The sequence below is a fragment of the Oncorhynchus nerka genome, linkage group LG28 (assembly GCF_034236695.1).
Source record: "Oncorhynchus nerka isolate Pitt River linkage group LG28, Oner_Uvic_2.0, whole genome shotgun sequence".
NCBI lineage: Eukaryota > Metazoa > Chordata > Actinopteri > Salmoniformes > Salmonidae > Oncorhynchus > Oncorhynchus nerka.
Window position 1 is genome coordinate 35,017,799 of NC_088423.1, and position 12,835 is coordinate 35,030,633.

The 12,835-nt window shown below is 41.6% G+C and overlaps 1 protein-coding gene across 1 annotated transcript; it reads right to left on the reverse strand.

Annotated features, from left to right (window-relative positions):
* Positions 1–514: 514 nt before the first annotated feature.
* LOC115113169 (protein ZNF365-like) lies at positions 515–4,400 on the reverse strand. The gene is made up of 5 exons (XM_029640478.2): positions 3,931–4,400; positions 2,367–3,134; positions 1,939–2,110; positions 1,519–1,562; positions 515–1,205 (listed from the first exon to the last, which is right to left on the reverse strand). Exons 1-5 carry the CDS (start codon positions 3,951–3,953, stop codon positions 1,025–1,027), a joined length of 1,188 nt encoding a protein of 395 aa, XP_029496338.1. The 5' UTR covers positions 3,954–4,400; the 3' UTR covers positions 515–1,024.
* Positions 4,401–12,835: the final 8,435 nt, after the last annotated feature.

The window sequence follows — 12,835 nt, forward strand, 5'->3', positions numbered from 1 at the left end:
GGTTTACTATGCTATTATATCACGCAATTATACCATTTATAAAATGGTCCGATTTTAAATACAGACTAGCTAAAAGAAGTATTTAAAAAAAGTGAAAATGTACGAATTATCCAATGGATTATGATAGTTTTCTGGTAAAAAAAAAAGTGGAGGTGTAAAAATGTTTGTACCCCTATTTAAATTTGCTCAATGGCTCAGCCAGCCAATTGGACACAATACTGTTTAGCTTATCTCAGTCACAAAGAGGAATAACTTTGCAGCTGTTTCTGATTAATAAAAATAAAATAAATGTTTTTATTGTCACATACACCAGATAGGTGCAGTGAAATGTGTTGTTTTACAGGGTCAGTCATAGTAGTACGGTGCTCCTGGAGCAAATTAGGGTTAAGTGCCTTGTTCAAGGGCACAGACAGGTTTTTCACCTGGCCGGCTCGGGTATTTGATTCTGGCCAAAGCTCTAAAAAATGCCATGCTAGTGGGTGGTAACATTCAAATAAAACCCAGCCCTGAAACATAGGCTGAAAATAATTTTTATGTCATATCACAGGAAGAGATACCACATTCACAAAGATTTGCAAGAAGTGGGAAGTTTGGATGTGTCACTTAAAGCCCAAATATATCGTACTTTGACTAATATGATGACTTATTGACTTAACTTGTTGTGCAACATCTTGGGTAAGCTCTGGCCATCTTTCACCTCAAAAGTGGATTTCTACTGGAGTGGGCATTTAACAATTCCACCATCTAGTTTTTTTTGTATACAATTCTGTATTTTATTAGATCTACACCTATCAATAATATGATTTAATACTAATTAAAACACCAATGAGGATCAGAAATACCTATCCATCAAGTTACTACAGTACTTCCAAAATTGAAACTAGGACAGTAGCTACCTCTAGGACAGAATGGAGCAAAAACTAGCGTACACATGGCCATAAAGCATCCCCTGCTCAGTATTATCTATACATTCAGTAAATACTTATCATATATACATTCATTTGTCGGGCCCTGGTCAGGTTACCTAGTCCTCAAATCCAGCTGATCTGCGGCGCTGGGTCCAGGCTTCATCCCTGCGGTCAGGTCTGAAGTAGCCAGAGTTACCCACTCTCTCACTAGGGCCTTTGGGGAACACCCGTCCTAACTGGGAGGGGTGCGTTCTACCCTCCTGGGGACAGGACTGTGACAGCTGATAACCTGCTGACCTAGAATCAGGGGACAGTGCAACAAACCTCAGACACAAAACCAATGCTTCAACAGGCAGCAGGTAACGATGACAGACTCAGGATTAGTGGAGAAGATAGAATCATTACTAATGAATGAGGACACAAAATCTCATTTGCGACAAGGGATCCCTATGTATAATTTATATGTAACCATGTCCTAACCTTTGAAACTGGAAACTCAGCATTGTAATCAAAGTGAGACACTAAGGCACAGCCCAAAGCTCATGGGCCCAACTATGGAAAACGTAGATCATGTATATCAACAGTAAAAAAACGAGGTTCACAAACTCACCTGCTTTTGGTTATTCTATGAGGTCCATTTTCAGCTGTCTGGTGCTGCAGGGGAGATGAAAAGATGTCAGGTATTTATACTGTTTACACCAAAACTCAAAAGCTGATATTATCCAGTTCTGGAATGTTTGGAAGGTTATCATGTTTCCCTTTTCTACATAAATACAGAGGAAGAAAACATATCTGCATAGGCTTCCTCTCAACTCCACAACTCAATCTGGGAGGCCAGTTACGATCGGCAGGTCTCACGAGGGTTCAAATGTGTAACAATTATGATATTCTCTAATCTCTCCCTAACCGTCTTTCCGTTGCCATCTAAAAACAAGAAAGAGCAGCTGCCAGAAAATACTTTGAAAAGGAATCTGTCATTGTAAACACATTGCTGTCAGTAGTAGGAAACAGGCTTGATATTGTACAGTACCATGTAATCGGTGTAGGTTGGTGGACTGGGTGAGCTCTGATAGTACTCCAGTAGCCTCTCAGCCAGGGCGATGCGTTTGAGCAGGTTCTCAATGAAACGTTGGATCCGAACTTTACCACATATCTCATGATGGGCTGCAGCCTCCAGAAAATTCTGAATGGTGATGACTTCTCTGGAAAAAAAACAAAAAAAAAACAGAGAAACAACTTCAAGACTTGGGGGGGGAACGGACAATGGGGGGCGTATCTAGTAACATGCTAAAGAATATTGCTACTGACAAAATTACAATAACTCCATTAGCAACAGCAATAATCTAAGGAGTTACCAGATTAGTGTACTGTCTGCCATTTGACCTCATGATTATGCTTTTGACTAACAATACCGTAAGGAAATGTTAAGACTGAGTTACTGGCTCAGACACTACTCACTGTTCTCTCCTCTCCAGCTCGTACTCTGACTCGTTCAGCTGCTCCTTTAGTGTGGCAATCACCATCACGGCCATGTCCACCTGGTGGCTCAGCGCCCTCTCCCGCTCCTGAACCTCCTGCCTCTCCTGGGCCAGGTGCTGGGAGTGGGCACGCTCACACAGCAGCTCTGTGTCCGTCTGGGCCAGCTCCGTGCTGACCCTGTGCAGCCTCCTCTGCATGGTGCTGTCCGCTGCCAGCAGGACCTTGGCAAGCCTGCGCCTGACCGACACCTCCCCAGCACAGACACTCCACTCTGGGGACACCGCCTCAGGATTGCTGCCTGGGTCTGGAGGGTTGTCAAATGGAAATGGGATATGATCTGTCCCAGGGCTGGACTTGTGGAATTTTAAATCTTCTTTACGGGCCTCTTCTTCAGTTTGTATCTCATCCGCTGCCTGCGTCCCCACACTATGCGTACGACACCTCTCTATGCAGCTAGTGACCTCTCGTGTGTCACTCAGGGAGCGCACATGCAGGACTCTCTCTGGGTGAGAGTGCCCCCTGCGGGTCGGGAGGCTCAGCTCGTGCATGGTGTGGTAGTAGCTGTGGCTGTATTCCAGGTGGTCTCTCAAGGAGGCCAGACTATTGAACCTCTCACGCTCCCCACACCGAGGGCACCTAAATGGGAGCTGGGAGTCCGCAGATGCCCCACAAGCCTGCCCATTCTCAGTGATGAGAGAGGTCCTCCTGGCGCATACCTTCGCCTGCATTTCACCTACAACCTGGAAGCTAAACACACAATGGTTACAGTCAGCTGATATATGACTGATATTCGTAATCCAACTACAGTAGACTTACGACGGCAGGTAGCATAGTGGTTAGAGCATATGACTAGTAACTGAAAGGTTGCAAGATCAAATCCCCGAGCTGATAAGGTAAAAATCTGTCGTTCTGCCCCTGAACAAGGCAGTTAACCCACTGTTCATAGGCTGTCATTGAAAATAAGAATTTGTTCTTAACTGGACTTGCCTAGTTAAATAAAGATCAAATAAAAAAATAAAAAATGACAAGACTGATATCTCATGCATATATTACTGCAATTGATTAATATTCAACAATAGGTTATTAAATCAAGCATACATTTGTTTAAATCAAAACCAATTGGCTGTTTCATTTATTCAATATGTCACCTTACTGACAACTAAGGTTGCAAAAGCCTACCTTCGTAAAACGAAGTGGCCTGCAGATCCTTACCAACAACCAGCCAACAATAGATGAATATGGCAATATGGTTGACGGCAGAATCATGTAAATACAATTAAAGTATTTAGCTAAGCGATGGCACATAAGGGCTCTCGATATTAACAGCTTGTTGTAAATGTAACAGGTCATTTTTAAAAGGCTAACTATTAGCTAACGCTGCTAGAATTTCTTCCTACCCCATGCATGGCTCATCACCACTAACGTTAGCTAGCTAGTTAGCCAGGCTGCTGCTCCCAATACACAGCTCCATGGTGTTTTATATTACACCATGATCTATTTCGAGCTACTGATGCATGTAATCTCGCATAAATATATAGTTTACCTGTATTTGCATGATGATGTCATGCAAAATAGCAAGAATTCCCCACACAAATTTCCTGCGTAGGGTTGTGAAAATGTTAGTCAGCTGAGAGCAATGAACACAGCCTCCCCTACTGTAGGCCTACCTGGGAATGGTTATGTATAAGCTAGTGACGATGAGCAACCAAATATCAATGGAATGTTGCTAATTCAGTAAAATAGCTACAATATCGCGTTTACTGGCTACCAATTCGAACCAGAACAGCGTCTTCATTTGGGCAGCGCTGCACATGATGGCATAAATATTCTTCGCCGTCAAATACATTTTTGAATGGAATTTAAAATAGTCATAATTTCCAACTAAATTAATACGAAATTATGTGTTATTAACTGTCAGGCCGTTAAAATCGTATTTTTTTCATTGAACTCCATAATGTGCATCTCAGACAGTGGTGAGGAGGAGTCTACCGTGTCCGGAAGCGACCCTTAATTTTCTGGATTCCGACAGTGCGGAAGAGGCAAAGGAAGTGGCCCAACTCGACGGAAAATCTGTTTCCCTCCAGCAGGTGGCGTTTTTTTTTTTTTTTTACCTCTCAAGGAAGGATAGAAGTTTCGTAACGCTTTAGGTTGTTAAAAAAAATATATACAGTGGGGCAAAAAAGTATTTAGTCAGCCACCAATTGTGCATGTTTTCCCACTTAAAAATATGAGGCCTGTAATTTTCATCATAGGTACACTTCAACTATGACAGACAAAATGAGAATAAAAAAATTCCAGAAAATCACATTGTAGGATTTTTTATGAATTTATTTGCAAATTATGGTGGAAAATAAGTATTTGGTCAGTAACAAAAGTTTATCTCAATACTTTGTTATATACCCTTTGTTGGCAATGACAGAGGTCAAACGTTTTCTGTAAGTCTTCACAAGTTTTTCACACACTGTTGCTGGTATTTTGGCCCATTCCTCCATGCAGATCTCCTCTAGAGCAGTGATGTTTTGGGGCTGTTGCTGGGCAACACAGACTTTCAACTCCCTCCAAAGATTTTCTAAGGGGTTTAGATCTGGAGACTGGGTTAAAATGTAGTAAGGGTTAAAATGTAGTAAGCCTCTAGACTTATCCTTTGTAATGGTTATGCCTAAATATGTAAGTTCTTATTTTACTGGAATACTATAATATGAAGGTGTCACACAATCTTTGACAGCTGTCACGGTCTGACCATCGTTCGTATGTGTTTTCCTTGTTTTAGTGTTGGTCAGGACGTGAGCTGGGTGGGCATTCTATGTTGTGTGTCTGGTTTGTCTATTTCTATGTTTGGCCTGATATGGTTCTCAATCAGAGGCAGGTGTTAGTCATTGTCTCTGTTTGGGAACCATATTTAGGTAGCCTGTTTTGTGGGTGATTGTCCTTAGTGTCTTGATGTCCTTGTTCTGTGTGTATGTGCACCAGTATTAGCCTGTTTCGGTTTTCGTTACGTTTATTGTTTTGTAGTGTTTAATATAGATTTGTGTTTGTTGAATAAACATGGATCGCAATCTACACGCTGCATTTTGGTCCGACTCTCCTTCACCACAAGAGAACCGCTACAACAGCCATGAGTTTACATTTATTCATGTTAAGATATAGACCAGATGCTTTGGAAAAGGATTATATCACATTGATCGAGATGGGAATTTGGTTAGCGTCTTTCAGAAAAAGTGTAGTATCATCAGCCAGCTGGCTTATAATAATTTATTTACCAGCTATGGAAATACCTTGTACAGGACTATTATTTAAAGAATTTGCAAGAAGTTGGGTGATTAATAAACAGGTACGGAGAGGACAATCTTGCCTAATTCCTCTCTAGCTCAAATCTAGGTGAGGTGCCATATTTCAATTTGATAGAGCTGTTACCATTTGCATAGTCTTAATAGCCTTACAGAAAAAATCCCCAAAGCCAAGTCTCTCAAGGGAGTGGAAGAGAAACTGATGCTCTACTGTATCAAATGCTTTATAAAAATCTAAATATAATATGAAGCTATCCTCAGTTATTAGGTCTGAGTAGTCAAGTATGTCTAATACTAGTCTGACATTGTTAGAAATATGTCTGTTCCTCGTGAAGCGAGACTGTGTTTCATCAATGATTCCATCCAGGACTTCAATTATTTTTGCAAGTAGTAACTGATCACAAGACAAATAAAGTAACCAAAGGGGTCACATTCCGAGTGTAGAATATTACCACCAAAGGTATTTTTCATTGTAGTGACACCAGCGGAGCGTTCAGATCCATGGGAAAGCCAAATATCGTTGTCCCACTGTGACCTCCAGAAGTTGGCATAAGCAGAAATTGAGTGAGACTGGAAAAAAGCAAAATTCTGTATTCTAAATTGTTTAGCAAATAAAAATAAGGCCTTGTGCTTCACATTGCTTCGTAACCCCCTAGCATTAATAAAAACTATAGACAAAGACAAAACAACAAAGATTATTTAAAAGTATAAACTGTAGTAGGACGAGTCAAAGACGTAGGAGCAGTGAACGTAAACGATAAGGAACCGAGATCTGCACCATTTAAGTAAATTTAAAGTGAAACTAGCTTATTCCATAACCTTTGAGCTAGATGTTATCCAGCTTTGAAATTCACCTCAACTGAAAATTATGTTCAAGACCAAACCAAGGGTTATTGTAGTAAGAGAGACTAAAAACCCTCTTTGGTGTAATCAGGAACTATTCTGAGAAATAAAATAACAAATAATAATTTAAATAAAAGGGTACCTACTATTTTAAGTGCATATGAAAACTGATCATAAAATAATTGAATAAAAAATGTTTTACATATAAACGTTCCTAAGACCTTTTTTGGAAATAAGTATTAATAACTAAATAGAGCAATAACCGTGTAAAGTCAGAGCAGACCTGTATGCCCTTTAAAACAGTGTCTTAGTTACTGTATACATAAAAAATAAATACAGCTTTCAATCTTCGTAAGTTTGTAAACAAAATAGGTCTTCTGGTCATACAAGAACAAACTAATCAATTGAAATACCCGAGTGTTCCTGAAAAATAGTCACCTGATGCAACATAAGGAAAATGAGAATACCATGGCTGAAACCATCAACCTGTTCATTCTAGTGAGATTTTAGGGAGGAATATGGATTTCTGAACCGTTGATGAAGCCTTGTCCTCTGACGAAGTAAGCAGCCTTTCCCTCATTTCGTGCTTTCTTGATTGTTGGTCACAACTTGTTCCTTCTTTCTATGTCCTCTGGGCTGAGATGCTCGGCGAAACGCAGACCATGGCTCTGAAGGAAGGGGTCGTTCCTAGCAGCTTTCCAGACAGCATCCCTGTAGAATCTGTCAGTGAAGAGTTTTTTCAAGCCTTCAATAACCATGGTGTTTGCGCCTACCATTTTCTCAATGGCGTCACACCTGGAGTTGATGAGTAAGGAGAGAGTAGCCACGATGTCAGAGTTCATGTTGGGTTTTTTGGAGGGTGGAGGTTTGCACGGAGTAACCGGTAAAGATGGGAATTCGTCATCTTTCAACAGCATTCGAAAGCATGATATTATCCATAGGGCAAGTGTAGTTATGGCAGTTGTCTATAAGCACGTTTCTCTCTTGTTGATTAGCAATAGAACGGCTAACTTCTTCCTTTCTTTTTTTTCACAACTTTGCATGGACATGCCAAAATAAATTATGCAATTATTATTCCAGTCACAGGAAAGGTCAACAAATAAACAATAGTAAACTGTTTTTGTTTTTTTCACAATCTTTTTCTGAAGTTTGGTACGGAGCTCGGTAAAAAAGCGTCTGTTCAAGCCGCCATCTTGGCACCTCCCAACGCTTTAGGTTGTTACAAGTGTACTGATATGAGTAGGACACCGTGACTTCCTGGCAACTTTGAGAAAACCCCACTTTGGCTGCATTCCAAACACTTAAGACACACACACACTGGCTGCGTTTCAAACTCATAAAAGACACACCCTCGATTTATGCCCTTGGGGCAATCCCCGTCACCAACTTGGACGTTGGTCCTGACGATTAGCCAAACAAGGGAAGTTCGCAATGTAAAGCCTTCAGCTCTTGTTTTTGATTGAGTTTGCAATTATATTCACTTCGGGGCCAGAAACACCCCATAATTAAATTCGAGATTATTGTACACCAGCTAAGAAAAGACCGCCAAAACTTAAAACCTCAACATACAAGTGTAAGTAAAAACGAATGTAAATGAGTTAGAAATTGTGCTACTAATACACATGACGCACAAACACGCCTCGTAAAAGTAATTAAGTTTTTGTTTGGTTAGCTTTTGTAAATTGTAGAAATAAAACATTTTCCTTCTTCAGAAGTTCCAGCTAGGCAGGTTAACGTTAGTTAGCTAATTAATTTGCTAGCTATCATACAGTAGGAGTATATGAATAATTATATAGTTAATATAAGTAGAGGTCGACCAATTATAATTTTTCTGCGCCAATACCGATACCGATTATTGGAGGACCAAAAAAGCCGATACCGATTAATCGGACAATTTGTATTTATTTATTTGTAATAATGACAATTACAACAATACTGAATGAACACTTATTTTAACTTAATATAATACATCAATAAAATCAATTTAGCCTCAAATAATGAAACATGTTCAATTTGGTTTAAATAATGCCAAAACAAAGTGTTGGAGAAGAAAGTAAAAGTGCCATGTAAGAAAGCTAACGTTTAATTTCCTTTCTCAGAACATGAGAACATATGAAATCTGGTGGTTCCTTTTAACATGAGTCTTCAATATACCCAGGTTAGAAGTTTTAGGTTATAGTTATTATAGGAATTATCGAACTATTTCCCTCTATACCATTTGTATTTCATTAACCTTTGACTATTAGATGTTCTCATATGCACTTTAATACTGCCAGTGTAACAGTATAGCTTCAGTCCTTCTCCTCGCTCCTCCATGGGCTCAAACCAGGAACACAACTACAACAGCCAGTTGTAGTGAGTGACATTTGAAACGCTATTAGCGCGCGCTAACTAGCTAGCCATTTCACTTCGGTTACACCAGCCTCATCTCGGGAGTTGATAGACTTGAAATCATAAACAGCGCAATGCTTAGCACACAACGAAGACCTGCTGGCAAAACGCACGAAAGTGCTGTTTGAATTAATGTTTACTACGTGCCTGCTTCTGCCTACCACCACTCAGTCAGATCCTTAGATACTTGTATGCTCAGTCAGATTATATGCAATGCAGGACAAGCTAGATAATATCTAGTAATATCATCAACCATGTGTAGTTAACTAGTGATTATGATTGATTGATTGTTTTTATAAGCTAAGTTTAATGCTAGCCAGCAATTTACCTGGGCTTACTGCATTCGCGTAACAGGCACAGTTAACTAGTCCTTGTGGAGTGCACAAGGACTAGTTAACTGTAAAGTTGCAAGATTGAATCCCCCGAGCTGACAAGGTGAAAATCTGTGGTTCTGCCCCTGAACGAGGCCGTTAACCCACCGTTCCTAGGCCGTCATTGAAAATAAGAATGTGTTCTTAACTGACTTGTCTAATTAAATAAAGATTAAATAAAGGTGTAAAAAAAAAAGAAGGCAAAATCGGTGTCCAAAAATACCGATTTCTGATTGGTATGAAATCGGTAAGGAATTTCCAGGCAAGATGGTCCATTTAAAAATCAGTCCTTCCTTCCTCCGTTGCCCTACAAGTGTATACTCATCAGACATTGTGTTTTCAGCCACGGGTAGCTGGTGGGTGCTTTATATGCGCTACAGTCAATTATGATTGCATGTATACTTACATAACTATATCATTATTAATATAGGGTGTGTCTTTTATGAGTTTGAAATGCAGCCTTTATATTGGAGTTGTCTCGAGATGGCTATGCATATTCTTACATTTACATTTACATTTAAGTCATTTAGCAGACGCTCTTATCCAGAGCGACTTACAAATTGGTGCTTTCACCTTATGACATCCAGTGGAACAGCCACTTTACAATAGTGCATCTAGGTCTTTTAAGGGGGGTGAGAAGGATTACTTTATCCTATCCTAGGTATTCCTTAAAGAGGTGGGGTTTCAGGTGTCTCCGGAAGGTGGTGATTGACTCCGCTGTCCTGGCGTCGTGAGGGAGTTTGTTCCACCATTGGGGGGCCAGAGCAGCGAACAGTTTTGATTGGGCTGAGCGGGAACTGTACTTCCTTAGTGGTATTGAGGCGAGCAGGCCAGAGGTGGATGAACGCAGTGCCCTTGTTTGGGTGTAGGGCCTGATCAGAGCCTGGAGGTACTGAGGTGTCGTTCCCCTCACAGCTCCGTAGGCAAGCACCATGGTCTTGTAGCAGATGCGAGCTTCAACTGGAAGCCAGTGGAGAGAGCGGAGGAGCGGGGTGACGTGAGAGAACTTGGGAAGGTTGAACACCAGACGGGCTGCGGCGTTCTGGATGAGTTGTAGGGGTTTAATGGCACGAGGCAGATAGTGTAGCATTTTTTATTAATAACAAACAAAAGAGGAATAATCACATGCAAACAGGAATATATACAAACTATTTACATTGCCAGGAATACTAAACAAACAACTCATATTAATAATGCAACGAGTTTACGTTTTGATATAGACCATTTGCATTGGTGAATAGGAAATGTACCTAATATTGACCAATCAAATGTATTTGTCACATGCGCCGAATACAATGTTTAGACCTTACAGTGAAATGCTTACTTACAAACCCTGAACCAACAATGCAGTTTTAAGAAAATACATACAAAAAGTGAGAAATAAGAACAACAAATAATTCAAGAGCAGCAGAAAATAACAATAGCGGGGCAATATACAGGGGGTACCGGTACAGAGTCAGTGTGTCAATGTGCGGGGGCCACTGGTTTCGAGGTAATTGAGGTAAATATGTACATGTAGTTAGAGTTATGAAAGTGGCTATGCATAAATAATAACAGAGCATCAGCAGTGTTGGGGGGGTGGGGGTCAATGCAAATAGTCTGGGTAGCCAATTGATTAGCTGTTCAGGAGTCTTATGGCTTGGGAGTAGAAGCTGTTTAGAAGCCTCTTGGACCTAGACTTTGTGCTCTGGTACCGCTTGCCGTGCGGTAGCAGAGAGAACAGTCTATGACTAGGGTGTCTGGAGTCTTTGACCATTTTTAGGGCCTTTCTCTGACTCTGCCTGGTATAGAGGTCCTGGAAGCTTGGCCCCGGTGAAATATTGGGCCGTACGCACTACCCTCTGTAGTACCTTGTGGTCAGAGGCTGAGCAGTTGCCATACCAGGCAGTGATGCAACCCGTCAGGATGCTGTCGATGGTGCAGCTGTAGAACCCTTTGAGGATCTGAGTACCCATGCCAAATCTTTTCAGTCTCCTGAGGGGGAATAGGTTTTGTCATGCCCTCTTCACGACTGTCTTGGTGTGCTTGGACCATGTTAGTTTGTTGGTGATGTGGACGCCAAGGCACTTGAAGCCTCAACCTGCTCCACTACAGCCCCATCAATGAGAATGGGGGCGTGCTCGGTCCTCCTTCTCCTGTAGTCCACAATCATCTCCTTTGTCTTGATCACAATGAGGGAGAGGTTGTTGTCCTTGCACCACACGGTCAGGTCTCTGACCTCCTCCCTCTAGGCTGTCTCATCATTGTCGGTGATCAGGCCTACCACTGTTGTGTCATCAGCAAACTTAATGATGGTGTTGGAGTCGTGCCTGGCTGTGCAGTCATGAGTGAACAGGGAGTACACAGGGGGACTGAGCACGCACCCCTGAGGAGCCCCCGTGTTGAGGATCAGCGTGGCGGATGTGTTGTTACCTACCCATACCACCTGGGGGAGGCCCTTCAGGAAGTCCAGTATCCAGTTGCAGAGGGAGGTGTTTAGTCCCAGGGTCCTTAGCTTAGTGATGAGCTTTGATTGCACTTTGGTGTTGAACGCTGAGCTGTAGTCACTGAATAGCATTCTCACATAAGTGTTCCTTTTTTCCATGTGGGAAGGGGCAGTATGGAGTGCAATAGAAATTGCATCATCTGTGGATCTGTTGGTGCGGTATGCAAATTGGAGTGGGTCTAGGGTTTCTGGGATAATGGTGTTGATGTGAGCCATGACCAGCTTTTCAAATCATTTCATGGCTACAGACATGAGTGCTATGGGTCGGTAGTCATTTAGGCAGGTTACTTTAGTGTTCTTCGGCACAGGGACTATGGCTGCCATAAAAAAACTAACAAAAAAAACACAAATAATGCTCTTTTCCTTGGTAAATCCAGTAGCCATCAAGCTAGGCATCAGCACACATTTCCCTTTCATTAACAAAAGCCTTGGCTCCCACGAAGTATGCACTTTCCCCCTCCTTCCTTGCTCTCTCAATCATCAGCCACAAACTATTCAGAGATTCTTTATCAAATGCTGTCAGGTTCTCCTTGAACCTCAGGTTGTTGTACTTTAAATAGTCATTTTTCTTTGCACTTTCCATGTCAGATCCCTTACTGTCCTAGAGATGAATCTCATGATCACTGGTCGCGGTGGCTGGTTGTTCTCCCCATCTCTCAGCCTACCCAGGCGGTGCACCACATCCAGAGAACCCGCAACAACATTCCGGTGGTCCTCCGGGACTATTGCCCTGCAAATGTCGTTCACTTTTGCTTTGATGTTCTTGTCATATCTTTCGAAGAGGTTCCACCATTCTGAGTGACTGCTGGAGAGCATGTGTCAGGTCTCTGAATAGACTGGTGTCGTGGAAATTCAATCTTAAATGAATCATTCTTCATTAATAGTTAACTGGAGAGGTTCCAGTCCCATTAGATCTCTTGTATACTGGTTACAGACATGTTACATCCGCATACTGTAGGTCATAGTGTTGGTTCCGGCATGTGTCTAGCACCATCTCCTATCTCATATCTTTACCAAGCACAGGCAGGAACCAAGGATTATTTAAGACAAGATTATCATTTTCAAGGCTGT